This window comes from Clarias gariepinus, chromosome 22 (assembly GCF_024256425.1).
Source record: "Clarias gariepinus isolate MV-2021 ecotype Netherlands chromosome 22, CGAR_prim_01v2, whole genome shotgun sequence".
Lineage (NCBI taxonomy): Eukaryota > Metazoa > Chordata > Actinopteri > Siluriformes > Clariidae > Clarias > Clarias gariepinus.
The window spans coordinates 1,911,926-1,927,655 of record NC_071121.1 but is presented as its reverse complement, the minus strand read 5'-3'; the positions used below and the strand labels follow the sequence as shown (position 1 = coordinate 1,927,655).

General features: G+C 41.8%; 1 protein-coding gene across 6 annotated transcripts; it reads left to right on the top strand.

Annotated features, from left to right (window-relative positions):
* The first annotated feature begins 310 nt into the window (after positions 1-310).
* On the top strand, positions 311-15,581 carry ncoa6 (nuclear receptor coactivator 6). Of its 6 annotated transcripts, XM_053482413.1 has the most exons (15): positions 311-465; positions 2,136-2,451; positions 2,544-2,699; positions 2,825-2,947; positions 4,646-4,768; positions 4,841-5,632; positions 5,741-5,878; positions 5,966-7,430; positions 7,539-7,657; positions 8,023-11,265; positions 12,110-12,140; positions 12,472-12,513; positions 12,830-12,981; positions 14,956-15,035; positions 15,347-15,581. In XM_053482413.1, the coding sequence occupies exons 2-14, from the start codon at positions 2,184-2,186 to the stop codon at positions 15,006-15,008; spliced, it is 6,705 nt and encodes a 2,234-aa protein (XP_053338388.1). In that variant the 5' UTR covers positions 311-465; positions 2,136-2,183; the 3' UTR covers positions 15,009-15,035; positions 15,347-15,581. The 6 variants fall into 6 exon arrangements, with proteins under 6 accessions (XP_053338388.1, XP_053338389.1, XP_053338384.1 ...); XM_053482414.1 differs by having other exon boundaries at positions 2,825-2,941; positions 14,956-15,581; XM_053482409.1 differs by having other exon boundaries at positions 14,956-15,581.
* The last annotated feature ends 149 nt before the right edge of the window (positions 15,582-15,730 follow it).

Here is a 15,730-nt window from a genome sequence, read left to right as displayed (position 1 = left end):
TTAGTCAATGTAATAAAATCAGCGTTTAAAGTATTTGTTGGGATCATTTAGAACTGTTCATCTACAAGAAATGATGCTTGTAGTATATGGTTTATGTAGACGTTATAGTGTTTATATGTAACAAATCTAAAGCGATAAAATTATTTAAAAAGTATACAAGAAGCCTAAAAGAGAAATCAACAGAAGAACTCATTTCCGACACCTATATTACGTCAGTTGCCGTAAAGTTGCCAACGCCGAGTGCGACGCCGTTGGCGTAACGTCTGATAGCGGACATTTGAGAAAATGGCGTACATACTGTTTGTGAATATTGATAGTTGAAGGGAAAAAAAAAACACTTCGCTGAAGATGATGAGATCTGTGTGAGCTGCTCTGCTGTTAGCGCTCGGCTAGTTAGCATATACGTTAGCTAGCTGACTAAAGTCTTCTTTGGATTCCTTTCTCACCTGCAAATGGACTGAAAAGGTAAAACGCGATATTTCTATGTTATTAAGGTTATTTGAACTCTGCAGGAAATGGTTAGAAATGCTAAAAATCCTGAACAAACATTTTAGCCGGCTAGCTAGCTTAGCCACACTTATCGTAGCTCACTTAGCTAGCCGTGGATGCTACTTGTTGTTTAGAGAGCAGCGAGGAAGCGCGTTTAAACTTTTCTTTTATTATTTCCCGGGTTAATGCGTAGATCTATTTTAGTGTTTTGTTTGCATAAAAGTAATTACATAGATTTGTATTTAACTGCATTTGGGATTATTCCATACAAATATTCTAATGTCTAAAAAAGGGGAAAAAAACAACCGCAAAGCAATCATTACACTTATTTGCTAGAAATGCATTTAGATAATTTATTTAAAAATAAATATATTTTAAGCAGTGTATCTGCACATGCATAGATTTTAAAATACATACATACATACATACATAAATTGACATATATATATATATATATATATATATATATATATATATATAAAATAAGCATATTATTTTAAAGTATAAAATGCATAAATACACAACATTACACTATAGAAATACTAGAGCTTCTGGTTTCTGATTATCTCCTATAACAGCAGATTAATCTATATAAATAATACATAAGGTTTTGTCTGTACATTGGGTCAGAACTAGTCTTTCAATGATATCTTTACATTTCATACATTGTAGGACCCGAAACCTGTCTCAGAAGTCTGTCTAACCAGATTTTGTCAGAATCACGCAAAACTGTCTCGACCCAATTTAATGAAACTTTTGCAGTACTTAGATATTTGCTTGAAGTTTAATTAGCCGGAAGATAGTAAAATCTAAACGTTGAGTTAAAGCGATGTCATGAGCAGTTGTGTTTGATTTAATAATCTACTTTAAAATAAGCTACTAATGCGCTACTTCCTCAAGGTAAACAAACACCTGCACCAGTTGATATTATTTAGAAAAGATTTAATGAAGTTGTATAAGTGAATTTTAACACGCTGGAGTCATTTTAAGACAAAACTTCATCCTAATGCCATCTACTTTTTTCATTTCTCATCTGTGATTTACTCTCAGATTACCGAACAGGGAGTGTATTTGTCTGATGTTGAAAGAAGTACAACTTTGCGTAAACATTTTTTTTTTTTTTTACATCCTCTCTTTCTTATTGATCGTAATTAGATTTAAGTTATTCAACTTATAATAATAATATTACTGATTAAATTAAGGTGGTTTAGCTTATTTTTAACTTTAACCTTTTAAGAAAATTCTACAAACCTTTTCCCCGTCAACGCGCTACTTACGCTAGTTATTTTATATTAACACCCTACATCCAATATGGTGTTTGTACTAACAGCACAACACTGGATGTTTTACAAGGTACGTCCACATCTAAAGAACTTCCTTGGAGGCCAGCGTTTCAGACATGAAGTAGGTATAAGCGTAGCAGGGGATTATATTGAGAAATAAAGTGAGTTTTTGATTTCATGACTTTTATTCTGCACAATCAAAAGTCCTGGTTTGACTTCAACAACCATCATATTTAAAAGGGCTTAATATAGACACATTAAGGAGGCTTGTGTCTTGTGAACTCAGTGGAAAGTGTTCATGTTTCATATTTTGGAAGTTAAAAAAAAAAAAAAAGCTTGTTTTATTTTTCACTCCAACAACAGCAGTAAAGACTCAGGAGACCTCACAGCTTCCTTTTTGTGAAAAGGGCCATGGCGCAGCAGCCCGGCCCACCTGAGACCACCTGGTGTACAGGTTGTCCCGGGGTGGCTCTGAGTACGGAGGACGACAGCGGATTGGAGGACGGAGACGATGTGTGCGGTAATCACGGCAAAAGCAGCCTGGCTCGGTCCCCGAATCCTCACGGAGAACAAGAATGCACCACTATCTTTGTTGCTTTTAAGGGAAACCTTGATGACGACGACTTTCAGCAGAAGCTCGACACCATCTTGAATGGGATGCCCCAGATGATCTCACTGGGTGATTATACAAATACTAAGATTTTTGAGTAATAGTGCTTACATTTTAGATTAAACATTTTATCCTTTTACACTTTTGTGTGTTTGCTGAAGGTCCTGAGAGGCTGGCGCCCCAGCGAGTGGAGCCCTGGAACAGCGTGCGAGTCACGTTTAACATCCCCAGGGAAGCTGCCGAACGCCTCCGCCTCCTCGCACAAAACAACCAACAGCAGCTTCGGGACTTGGGGATTCTGTCAGTGCAAATCGAAGGTGTGATTTATCTAAACTGTTCAACGTTTTGTTTCCCAGATTGGTATCTGTCATGACAATCGTAAGCGTTTAAATTCATCCTCTGTGGTTTTTTTATTGATTTTGGGTGTTGCATGCATTTGCAGGTGAAGGACCCATCAATGTTGCAGGTGGGCAAAACCGAGGTCCGGAGGTCAGAGTAAACGGACCCATCGGAGCACCGGGTCAGATGAGGATGGATGTTGGGTTTCCCATGCAACAAGGTCCTGGTAATTACATACATCATCCAACTGGAAAGTTCTTTTTACCAGTAGGCATATGTTTATCAAAAGGTTTAGATTATGTGACAATCTAATTATTAGAAAAAAAATCTGAGACTTGGAAGCACCATAATATGTATACCATTAAACATTACAACATTTTACGGTGATTCCATGTCTCGGATTTTTGTTTCGCATAAGTGAGCATAATAAAGAGAGAGACAGAATACCAGTTAAAAATTAGTCTTAAAAGGGAGTGTCCTTTAGAAGTTCTAATTCTACAAAAAAGAAAATTATCACTTGTGATACAGTATTAAATATTTTATTAGAGGTGGGCGGACATGCATCGTCATGCGAGATCACGATGCCCTTGGATATAAGTTTAGGCTTCTAAAGTTTAGGCTTTAGCTCCTTAATAAGCATCTAACTGTAACAAGCACGTTTGATTGTTGAACATTTTACCTGATAGTGTTCCAATACTGGCCCTTGAGAATCCCAGAAAACTGTAAGCATTGATGAATTTTCCAGCTGATGGTTGACTTTTAATGTTGGAGGAAAACCACTGGACCTTTCTTCTCTTTGGTAGTTTTGGCACCATTTCTGGTGTATGATGCTAATTAGGATACAGTACCACCACATTGGCTTGAATGCCACTATAGCAGATGGTTACAAATGACAGAAATAAACTGGATGCAACTCAGAACAATTTAGAACTGAATTGAGTTTTTTCATGAAGACTTACCAGATTTTTTTCCACGAGATGGAGGCAAAAGAAAATTCCGGGAAATTCAAATTCTGTTGATTTTCTGCCCACAAACTGACAGTGAAGGCAAACACCATTGTCATCGACAAAATTGCACTAAATTACTTCTTTTATATATAAAATTAATTTAATAGGTTTTTTTTTTTGGTTTTTTTTTTAAGCTGGTTATAATGTCATCTTGCACCTCTAAGGTCCATGTTCGATTCCCGTCTCTATGTGCATATTTTCTAGAGTTTGCATGTTCTCCCCGTGCTTGGTGGGTTCCCTCTGGGTACTCCGGTTTCCTCCCACAGTCCGAAGATATGCAGGTTAGGCTAATTGGTGTTCCCAAATTGTAGTGTGTGTATGTGTGTGTGCCCTGCGATGGATTGGCACCCTGTCCTGGTTGTACCCTGCCTCTTGCCCTAAGTCTCCTGGGATAGGCTCCAGGTCCTCTCACGACCCTGAATACAGGATAAATCTGTGTAGAAGAAGAGTGAGTTTTATTTTTTGTATTTTTTTTTTTTTACCTAATGCAGTTTAAGCACATATTCCCTAAATCGGTTGAAGAGTGTATGAAGTTATAAAGAAGGTTACTAAACTGGGAGCGGCATATGCAAATAAATGTCTGGTGACCAGGCCACCCACAGAACCTGGGCAGGCTTTGCCCAAAATGGCAACATGAAGCCACCTTGTGGGTTGACCACCTGCATGATAAGTAAACTTCGGTCATGTGGAATTCCATGCAGATAGGAAAGTTTATAAAGAGATAAAGCTAAGAAATCGTATGAGTATGACAGATTTTAGTTTGTTTTTATTTGTGTGCTGTTTAATGTATCCTTCTGGAATACTGTAATAACATGTATTTAAAGATTATTATCTCTTATACAGGAGTACTTATTTTTGCTATTTAAATTAGCAAACCAATATTAATATATGATCTACTTTTTTTCTTTTTTTTTTAGGTGGGGTACGGCCAAACAATCCCCCAATGGGACCCTCTGGTTCTGTCATGGCTCCACAGGGTATGGTGTCAGGGAGTAGTGGACAGATGCACCCAAGGTTACCAAGGCCAGCAACACAATCAGGTAGTTTTCTTTCCAACTGACTGCAACTTTGTTGTTGAAATTTCTTTATTACATCATGTTGTTTTCGTTCAGATTCAATAGACCCTATGATGTCTGGACTCGCACTGCAGCAGCAGCAGCTCCAACATCCACAGGCACCACATGGTCCAGCCACCCCTATGGGCCCACAAGGACATCTCATGCAGGGCATGCAAGCAACCCGGCAACTCAATCCAGCATCCCTTCAGCATTTACAGCAACAACAGCAGCAGCATCATCAACAACAGCAGGCTCAGTTAGCACAGGGTGGTGCCCGGGTCCCATTCAACCCTGCAAACCCACTGCCTGTCCCTTTGGGTTGGAGCCAGTTACCTTCTGGTGTTCTTCAGCCACCGCCTGCTCAGGGGCTTCCAACTTGGAGAAAAGCTCCTCCACAAGGTCAGATGGGACACCGTACTCCTTCTTTGGCATCTGTACAAACACCAAACCATCCTCCACCACCGTATCCCTTTGGCAGCCAGCAGGCAGGGCAGGTTTTTAATGCCATGGCTCCGCAGCAGCAGACAGCAGGGCCAAACCAGTTTGCAGCCCCACAGCCTAAGGGTCCCCAAGGAGTTGTAGGTGTTGGTCCGAGGGCACCTAATCCCTTGCCTCCTGTGTCTGCTTCACAAAGCAACCTCGCTGCCAAGTCCCCTGGATCTTCATCTTCCCCGTTTCATCAGGGTTCACCTGGAACCCCACCTATTGGACAAGGTCAAGGTCAGCTATGTCCACGTCCAGCAACTCCACAAGGGCTCCCGCAGGCAGTCGGATCCCCCGGCAGGGCTCAGCCTGGCTTTATGGGAATGCCTCAGCATGGCCAGATTCCCCAGGGAGGAATGGGAGGTATGTTTTCTGTTTTCATATACATGACCATGTATACCCTGACCTATCCATTTAGTGCTTTCATTTATGTAGTAAAAACTTAAAATGAAAGATGCATCTTGATCACAGGTATGCAAAAAAGAATGCCAATGCCGTTCCCAAATACAAGTCAGAACTTTGCACAAGGACAAGTTACTGCAAGTGTGGCAGGAACCCCTATAGGTGGGACCCTTCAGCTTCAAAGTGGCCAAAACATGGCACATACAGGTAGGATCTTTGTGAGAAATATATGTTAGAATTTTTATAAATTTGTTTATTTATTTTTTAAAAAGTTTTATATAAAATTTGTTGTAGGTGCACAACCTTCGGTTTCAACACCAAACCACATGCAGCCAAATTCCTTACAGCCTAGTGGAATTGGCCATCATGGTGGAATGACTTCTCAGACTCCATCCACCTCCGGTGGTGGTATGGGACAGCCTCAGTCGGGTCTACAAACTCAGATAATGGGCATGCAGTCACAGATTCAAAATCAGCCCGTAGTTTCCTCTCAAGGTCAAGTAGTCCAAGGCCAGACCGGAGGCCAGACTGTCCTGTCTCGGCCCATGAATCCAGGACAGCGAGGGATGACCCCTCCTAAACAATTAATGCCTCCACAGGGACAAGGCATGATGCAGAACCAGGCCCAGGGGCACCAAGCATTAGTGATGCAGCAGCAGCAGCAGCAACAACAGCAGCAGCAGCAACAACAACTGCAGCAGCCACAGCAGCAGCACCCACATCAGCAACAAGCTCCACAGCAGCAAAATGCTATGATGGAACAGATGGTAGCCAACCAAATGCAAGGTAACAAGCAGGCTTTTGGGCCCAAAGGTCAACCAGCTGTTATGTCGGGTCAGATGATGCGAGGCCCATCACCTAATTTGCAGGGCAACATGGTGCAGTTTCAGCCACAGCAACAAATGACTCCACAGCAGCAGCAGCAAATGGCTCAGTTGCAACAACAACAGCAGCAGTTACAACAGCAGCAGTTGCAGCAGCAGCTTCAAATGCAACACCAACAGCCACAACTACAGCAGCAACAGCTGCATCAGCAGCAAGTGCCACAGCAGTCTCCGCAGATCCCAGTGAATGGTAATCCCAATCAGCCATTAGGGATGCATGGGCCTCCAATGCGTCTTCCAAACCATTTGGTCCAGCAACAGCTTCAACAGCAGCAACTTCAGCAAAAACAGCAACATCAACAACAACAACAGCAGCAACAACACATGATGCAACAGCTACAACAACAGCAACAACAGCTACAGCAACAACAGCTACAGCAGCAACAGCTTCAGCAACAGCAGCAGCAGCTTCAGCAACAGCAGCAGCAGCTTCAGCAACAGCAGCAGCAGCCTGGCCAACAACACCCACATCAACTTGGAGATGGCACTGGAGGCACGGGTGATATGAGCCAGCAACAGATGCTTCCTGACATGCAAATGCAGCAGCAGCAAGGTATGATGGGAGGTCCCCAACACATGCAGGTGGGCAATGGACATTTTCCTGGTCATGGCATGCCTTTCAATCCTCAATTTGCTGGCCAGATGCCTATTGGTGGACAAGCAGCTGGGTTTCCAGGGAATAAGGACGTGACCTTGACTAGTCCCTTATTAGTTAACCTCCTTCAGAGTGACATTTCCGCCAGCCAGTTTGGGCCTGGTGGAAAACAGGGAGCTGGTGGGGTTGGTGCTAACCAGGCCAAACCGAAAAAGAAGAAACCACCTCGTAAGAAGAAACCCAAAGCAGGCGAGGGACAGCAATCTGTTGAAGGCGTTGGGTAAGAAAACAATAGATCAATTTATATGGTAATGATTTTCTAATTAGTTATCGAGGGTTATTTAAAATGAACATGAAACATATGGTTTTTCATCTTCTTTATGTGCAGCGGCTTGGATTCAGTTTCACAGGGAATGGATGATGCAGATTTGCAAGGCTTAGGTAGTGATCAAGGAACTGGCACAGATTCTTCCAACTCAAAGCCCCCTGAATTTGCTAATCGTGCAGGTAAGAAATTTCAAAAATCTCTTTGAGAGACAACTTTAACAATAATATTGCGCAGAAAAAGGTTGGGGCAATCTTATTGGGCTGTGGTACTTAAGTAGTTAAGATAATGCATTACTGATTAGAAAGGTTGTGTGTTAAAATTCCTGCTTAGTCAACCTGCCACACTACCGGACAAGCAAATTCCATAACTTTCAGTAAGTCGATTTGGGTAAAAGCATCAAGAATATTTGTAAATTTTTAGCAGTAGTTTTTTTACTTTCTACAGGCTTGAAACGCATTAACAACCTAAAGAATTTTGCAGAGAGTTAGAATTACAGTTAAAAGTTGTGTTTGTAAACAGTTGCTGTACTGTGTTTCTGTTTCAGGCTTCTCTGGACAGCCAGGAGATCAAAGGGTTTTGCAGCAAATGCCAATGCAGTTCATGGCACAACAGCAACAGCAGATGCAGCAGCAGCAACAGTTACAACAACAACAAATGCATCAGCAGCAAGAACAGCAGCAGCAAATACAACAACAGCAACAAATGCAAAAGCAACAGATGCATATGCAGATTCCAGGTCAAACTGGAACACCACAAGGGTCACAACAAGGACAGCACCAAATTCATCCACATCACTTACAGCTTCAACAGCCGCCGCAACAGCACATGCAGCAGCAGCAGCAGCAGCAACAACAACCGCTGACGCAACAGCAGCAGCAACTGATGATGCTTAAAATGCAGGAACAAGCAAAGAATCGGCATGCCCAAAGGGCTCTTGTTAATCCTGGTGATCCTGCACAGAGAATGCCGGTAGCCCAACAAGTAAACATGCCAGTAATGATCAATTTACAAGGACATGGAGGTGTCCCTCCCTCACCAGAAAAAGCCAGAGGCATGCAGTCAGTAGTAAACCAACAGATGACTGCTGCAGCTAGAAGAATGCCTCATCCAGACATTGTCCAGGGAACCCCTGGAATGGGACCAGAGGAAGCAACAGGCACACCTAACTTGCAGGACAGGGTATCAATTGAGATGGCGTCTCAAGCAGGGAATCCCAGTCAACAAAATGTCGTCAACCAAGCTCCTAATTCTCATCTGATGAAAACTGTGCCTTCATCTGTCCAACAGCAACCAGGAGCAAGTCCCCAACAAGCACCAATGGCTGGCTCTCACAATCTTCATTTTCCCAATACTCCTTCGACTGCCCAAAGTTCCCGCCCTAAGACGCCAAACCGGGCCAGTCCTAGACCATATCACCATCCATTAACTCCTACCAACCGTCCACCTAGCACTGAGCCTTCAGAGATAAATCTCTCTCCTGAGAGATTAAATGCATCAATTGCTGGTCTCTTTCCCCCAAAGATTAATATCCCTCTACCACCCCGACAGCCTAACTTAACTCGAGGGTTCGATCAGCAAGGTCTAAACCCCACCACTCTGAAAGCTATTGGACAGGCTCCACCAAGCCTTGCATCTCTCACTAACAATAACACTAGTGGCAATAGTAGTGTTCAACAGGGTTTTACACAAGCTTGTAATACTGCAAGTACAGGTACAAAGCAAGAGAAACAGACAGTTGGAGGTCAGACAAAGCGAGCAAGTCCCAGTAACAGTCGACGATCTAGTCCTGCCTCAAATAGAAAAGCAGCCGCTCCCAGCCCAGGAAGGCAAAAATGGAGTAAGAATGCCTTGCAGTCCATACCAAGTCAACAACAAATGACTGGTCCCCAAACTGTAATGGCCAGCGCTTCATCAGTCCTCCCAAGTCCCACTGCATCTGTATCATCAGTAGGAACACTAGATCCCCAGCAAAATCTAAACCCTCTCCAAGCTCTCCCAAGTAACACGGATGCAATGATCCAGGGGCAGGCACCACAGCCAGATTCACGTCAGACTTCACAAGTAGAACGAGATCAGTCAGCTCTTAGAACGGCAAAACAACGCATGCCATCACAGGACCCAAAAATTCAAGAGCCATCTGAGCAACCACCAGAGGAGAGGCATCAACCTCAGAATCCACCACTGCAGGAGCATGGTTCTTCTGTTTCAGCATCTTTTAGGGATGCCCCAACCTCCCTCAATCAGTTACTAGATAATGCAGGCCCCTCATCCTTGTCCACAAAGCCCCCCAAGGTTACTCTTCCAGTAGGTGGAGATCGTGCTTTGGTGGAACAAGAGTGTCAGCGTAACCCTATCCCTAGTGCCCCACAGAGCAGTGATGGTGGGCTGCCTTTGTCCACTAGTGAATATGAACAGAAATCTAAGGTCGGTTCAATAGCTAGCCCAAACTTGATTCAGACTAGCAGTCCAAGCCTTCAGTCGTCCTCTGCTGTATCCAGTGTTAGCCCAAGTTCTGTTTTGTTTACTAGCTCTGCTTCAAACGTTAGTCTACATTCCAATCCTTCTGTTAGTCCAAATCCCAATACTAAACCTATTACAAGCATGTCCCAAACAATCTTGCACAGACCAGCATCATCAGGGTCCACTCAAGCAAATCAAATAACGGTTTTTGTGACCTCCAATCCAATTAGTTCCGCTGCTAGCTCAGCATCTGCAGTGCCTCCAGCCATTGTCCCAACTATGCTTGCAGTGCCCACCAAAAGCATACGACCTCAAGAAGTGCATCAATCCTCTCAAAATCGTCCTCCACAGTTCATTACACCTGTCATTTTTCAAGTTCCATCAAGCACTCAGTCTGTCACTATGGTAAACTATGGACAAGTATCTGCCAATATTAAACTCACTCCTTCTGGAGTGTCAGGCACAGCTTCTACTGTGTCTGTCTCTATGGCAACACATTCCCCAGTTGTGAGCATAGCGAGTCAGCCTGGTCGGGCCATGATTGGACAAATCCAAGTGCAAGTTCCTGCAAGTCAGGCTTCTTCTCTACACACAGTCCACCCTTCTCAGCAAGAGAGCACTCCTGACACACCGGCCTCAAAAATAAGTCCTTTAAGTCAGACATTATCTTTACAACCTGGCACGTCTGCGTGTGTTCCCCCATCTATTCAACAACCTTTGGCATCTCCACCTGCCTGCTCAAGCCCAGGGACTACATCTGTTTCTCGCAGGAGTCCCCTCTCACAAGCAACGACGACTATTGCAAAGACCAGTCTGGCCCAAAATGTTCTAAACAAGACTTCCACCCCTCACAGTAGCGACATCCATCAGATGCAACAGCAGACTACAACCCAGTCAGGAAAACCCATAGATACTGCAACATCTCAAGCGGTTACCAGTGCAACACTGTCTAGTTCAATGCCTTCTCCTATAGCAGTCTCATCTGCGCCAGCATCAACACTAACACCTACAGTTTCTTCTTTTGCACTCATGCAGATTCCACCACCAGTTACTTCTTCCACCCCTACACCCAGTCCTTTAGTGATCACTCCCAGCTTTGCTGTAGTACCACCCTCCAGTTCTGCTTCCAGTTCCTCACCGGTCATTAGTATGTCTGCACCATCTGCTTCTGTCCCACCAGTGACCACCACACCAACCACTGGTCCTACACCAGGGTCATCTCCACTACTTCCAGCTGTGGAACTGCAACCTTCCACAGTAATGGGGACAAGCTTGCCTGAGCCAGCAAACACCACTGCACCCAGCGAGAAGGCTTCAAGTCACCAAGGTATTAAAGCAAATATGCTAGTATGAATTTACACCTAATAAATTTAAACTAATTTAAGATTAGTTTGGTTGGAAAGTTTTGCACTTCATAAACCCTGTTACTTCACTCAAGACTAATTACATGTCATCAATGTTTGCACAATAACTGGTAAACACCATGTCTTTTTTTTTTTTTTTTTTTTATTTCTCATAACATTACCTGTATAGCACCTTTTTTTTTGGGGGGGGGGGGGGGTTTCTTTGATTTTCTTCTTAATTTAGTCATGTCCAACTCCTCCTCATCACTAGGGGGCTCCCACTACTACTACTGCCACTCAGTCGGGAGGGCCGAAGACTATCACATGTTTTCTCCGAACCACGGGATGCCAGTTGATCGCATCTTTTCATACTGTTCACTCGCGCACCATTTGAGACGGCATAACACACTTGAAGGACAGCGCTATCCGTTCTTTACGGCTGCAGGAGCTCACATGCCCCTGATTGGCTGCTCTATAGACCGAGCACTTTACCACTGCGCCACTCAGAGGCCCGTATAGCACCTTTTAATAACACTTTTAAAAACACTTGTTTTTTATAACAAGTTTTTTTTATAACAGTTTTGAAGATGAATCAACAAAATGGCCTGTTGCCTTTTAGCACATATGAGTAGGAACTCTGTATTCTGAACCACTGGCATGTTGTTTACGGTGATACCCTGTATATACGCGCACTCAATTTTCTTCTTAGAACGCGATCCCTCTTCAACAGGACATTACATTGTTTCAGTTTAGGGTTTGGCACGTTTGTGTTTACCTGAAGCTATGTTATGACCTATGTCTCTTCTTCTTTTTTTCCCCCCTTTCAAGGAGAGGCAGTGCCCTCTGTGGCCGAACAGGGGTAAGACAGATAGACTCTTACACTGTTTAATTTCATTATGTCAGTGTCTTTTTGTGTGAGTTATGTCTAAGCCTTTATTGATTTATTTATTATTTTGCTGTTATTTTTGTAAAATGTTTATTTTATTTTTTTTAATGTTCAATGAACGTAGCACTCACGTTGGTTTAGTAGTAATATAAAATGATTTCCTGGGAGTCACTAACTTTGAGGTGTCACAATCATTAAAATCATTAATTGACCCAATCACTCTACTCAAATTTTGGGGGGTTTAAAAAAAAAATGATGTTAAGCAACAAAGCAGTTTACCGCTGTTTTTCCACTTCTATAACAGATGGGCAAAGAAAAGAAAGACGCCCATCGACTTAGCCCAAAGGTATGTATTTACCGAAACCTTTAGATCCCCTGCACAGGTGTGTGCTCAGGTCAGTGTGACCAGTTTAATAAACGCTGCTATGTAAAGGACGAACATTATCGGTGGTAGATGAGGAAAAACAGCAATAATAATGATAATAATAAGTTGGACCATGACTGTGATACCCAAGTGAGACATGACAAATACACTGCACAGATATTATAAATGTATACTGTTTGTTTGTTTTTTTTATTATTATTATTTTAGTTTAAACCCTAATTTTATCAGCATTCTTTTTAGCATCTTGCTCTTGTCCAATTTTGTCCTGCACTTTCAGGGAAGCTAGAGGCCACACCGAAAAGGCAAAAGGCCCCAGCCGAAGGAGCTCACGGGCTGAGAAGGACACTGAAGACGACGTGCCTGACAATGGACAGAGAAAGCGAGCAGCAAGACCAGGGTCGGCTTCTTCCCACCCAGGCAAAGCAGCGGGTACGGATTTACAGGGTTACAATATGACGTTATATTTCTGCCACAATTCTGAGTTTGCCATTTTGAGAGCAGACAAAGCACTCAGCAGCTCGATTATGTGCGTGCAGAGTCTTCCCTGCTCGCTCAACATGTTCTCCGCACACATGCGCCTTCTCAATTCTGTGCGCGCTCGACTCTGCTTGTATGCTTGCTCAACTTTGTCCAGTGTTACAAAACTGCCACAAAACTAGCCCATCACAGACATCCACACAGTACTTCTGATTGGCTGTTCCTTCTCAGCTGGCAATATCGACCGCATAATACAACGAAAGCGTTATAAATAAAGGTTTATAAGTAAAGCGACCAAGTTGTCCGATTTAAATTTTAGTCGATGTAGTCTAACAATGAGCTACATGTATAATTATATAAGTAAATAAACACAATGAACAAATGAAACTGGTATATACTAAATACTTCATTGAATAAAAAAATAAATACTATAATATTTGTTTATAATATTTATAAATAAATACAACTTTATTTATAATTCTTCCCCTATATAATAACTTTTTATTTGTATTCTTATTATATACAATATGATTTTAATTTCTTAATTTTTTTTTTTTTTGGAAAGCTGCTTTGAGACAATGACCATTTTAAAAGCACTATACAAATTATAGTATGCGTCATGCAGTCGATATTGCCAGCTGATAGAGAAGGAACAGCCAATCAGAAGGAGTGTGTGGATGTCTGTGATTGTCCAGTGTTACAAAATTGCCACAAAACCAGCCAAAGTTGAGCGAGCGTACAGGCAGAGTCAGAAAATAAATTTTGCACGCGCATGCAGGTAGAATCGAGAAGTCGCGCATGCACGGAGAACATGTTGAGCTCGCAGGAAAGATGCTGCACATGCACAATCGAGCTGTTGAGCTCGCAGTGGGGACACTGCACGCGCATAGAGTGCTTTGTCTGCTCTCAAAATGTCAAACCCGCGCTCAGAATTGTGGCAGGAATGTAACGCCATATTACAACACCGAGCTGTTGGTTAATGAATTCTGGTTGACAGTTTAAGTTTTCTGACGGCTCAAGATGACAGTTATTAAACTGTTATCGTTTCTCATTTATAAGGTCTTGGACAACGGACGATGCACTGATGTATAAATAGTCTTACGAAAATAAGCATTGATAAGGCGAAGTTTGGTGAACCTTTGTTTAGGATTTATGAAAGGCCTTCACTTTTGGTCTGTGGTTTCTACGAAAGTTTAGATTTATTTTCTACATTCTAAAACAATAATGGATTATTTTTTTTAACTGTATAGTAACACAGCAGCAACATCAACAGTCAGCTGTTCTGGAACAGTTCTCGCAAGAACAGTATTGTCGAGTGCATTTTTTTTTTGCAAAACCCATCAAGCTCCATGATAAAACTGTCTCTCATGAACACCTTCCCAGGAAAGCAAGACCACAACTTTCCTCTGCTGGAGGAAAGGAGAAGTTAATTTAGAGTCACCAGCCTCAGAAATCACCAATAAACAAACAGCACCTCAGATTAGAGCCATTATGAAGCTTTACAGAGCAGTATTAGCAAATACATCTTAATATCAACTGTTCAAAGATGATTATTGTGTACTTTTTTTTAGAAGGTGTGTGCATGACTGGTAGTGTATGTAGAAATGGGATAAGGTGCGTTTTATTTCGTTGGAGAGGCCTGTGTGAGGGAGAATAGGAGTTGTAAGTGTTAGGGTTAGAGTTATGACATGATGTCATATGGATAAAATATTTTTGATAAATGTAACCCTTGTTGTTGGAATATTGAGAATTTTTTTTTGGGGGGGGGTAAAAATTATTATGCATATAATATGAAAAAGCAGGGATTAAACAGTTTTTAGTTTACATATTTTTAACGTTTTTTTTTTATCGTACAGTTTATTGTTAAAAAGGTAAACTTGATCTCAATGTTTGCTCTAGATAACCAATGTTTTTTGTTTTGTTTAGAATCAAACACTGGAGTGAGTCCCACGCAGGCAAAGCGAAGGAAGTCGAAGTGATCATGAAGCTTAACACACCTGTGAAATGTACATTTCTCTCTTGAATCGTTTTATCTGCTGTTTTTCCTGTAATCATTTTGTGTGTGTGTGTGTGTGTGTGTGTGTAGTAGCCATGTACAGAAATGTGTTTTTAAAAAGAAATTAATGGTTTTGTTCCCTTATACTAAGTGATATCCTATTTACAACTCTGTGTGTGAGGGTGTGTGTGTGTGTGTGAGAGAGAGAGAAAGACGTGTTCTGTTTTTATATATATGCTGGATTAATCATGAAGCCTGATGATGGATTGTATAATAATGTTACAAAAATGAATTTACATGTTTTTTTTTTCTTCTCCCTAGACATGGGTTAGTAATTGTCAGCGCACTTCTCACCTCCTTGTTACTTGACTACATTTTTTTTTTTTTTTTTTTAAATATGGAATTTTTTTTTTTTCTTATTCTTTATCTTCTGTTCATTTGGGCAGCTAATTTTTTTTTTTTTCTGTACCATCCTCTCTCACACACCTTCCCCATCCCACAAACAAGAATCTCAATCATAAACCTGAAATTTAAAATAAAAGCTTGATTTGAACAATGTTTATTGTGATTTTAATTTAGATCCTGGTGTTCAAGTCAAAGAGGACATGTGCTGAAATTATTCTTAGAAAATCAAACATCTTAGCTGCAGTAAAAACATTCGAATGGTGCAAAAAGAAGGTCGTACGTCCGTGAATGACGATCCTG

Coding starts and splice junctions, on each gene's coding strand:
- ncoa6 (XM_053482413.1), top strand. CDS start 2,184: ATGGCGCAGCAGCCCGGCCCACCTGAGACCACCTGGTGTACAGGTTGT. Junction 2,700..2,824: donor TCTGTCAGTGCAAATCGAAG/GTGTGATTTATC, acceptor ATGCATTTGCAG/GTGAAGGACCCATCAATGTT. Junction 11,266..12,109: donor GAAGGCTTCAAGTCACCAAG/GTATTAAAGCAA, acceptor CCCCCTTTCAAG/GAGAGGCAGTGCCCTCTGTG.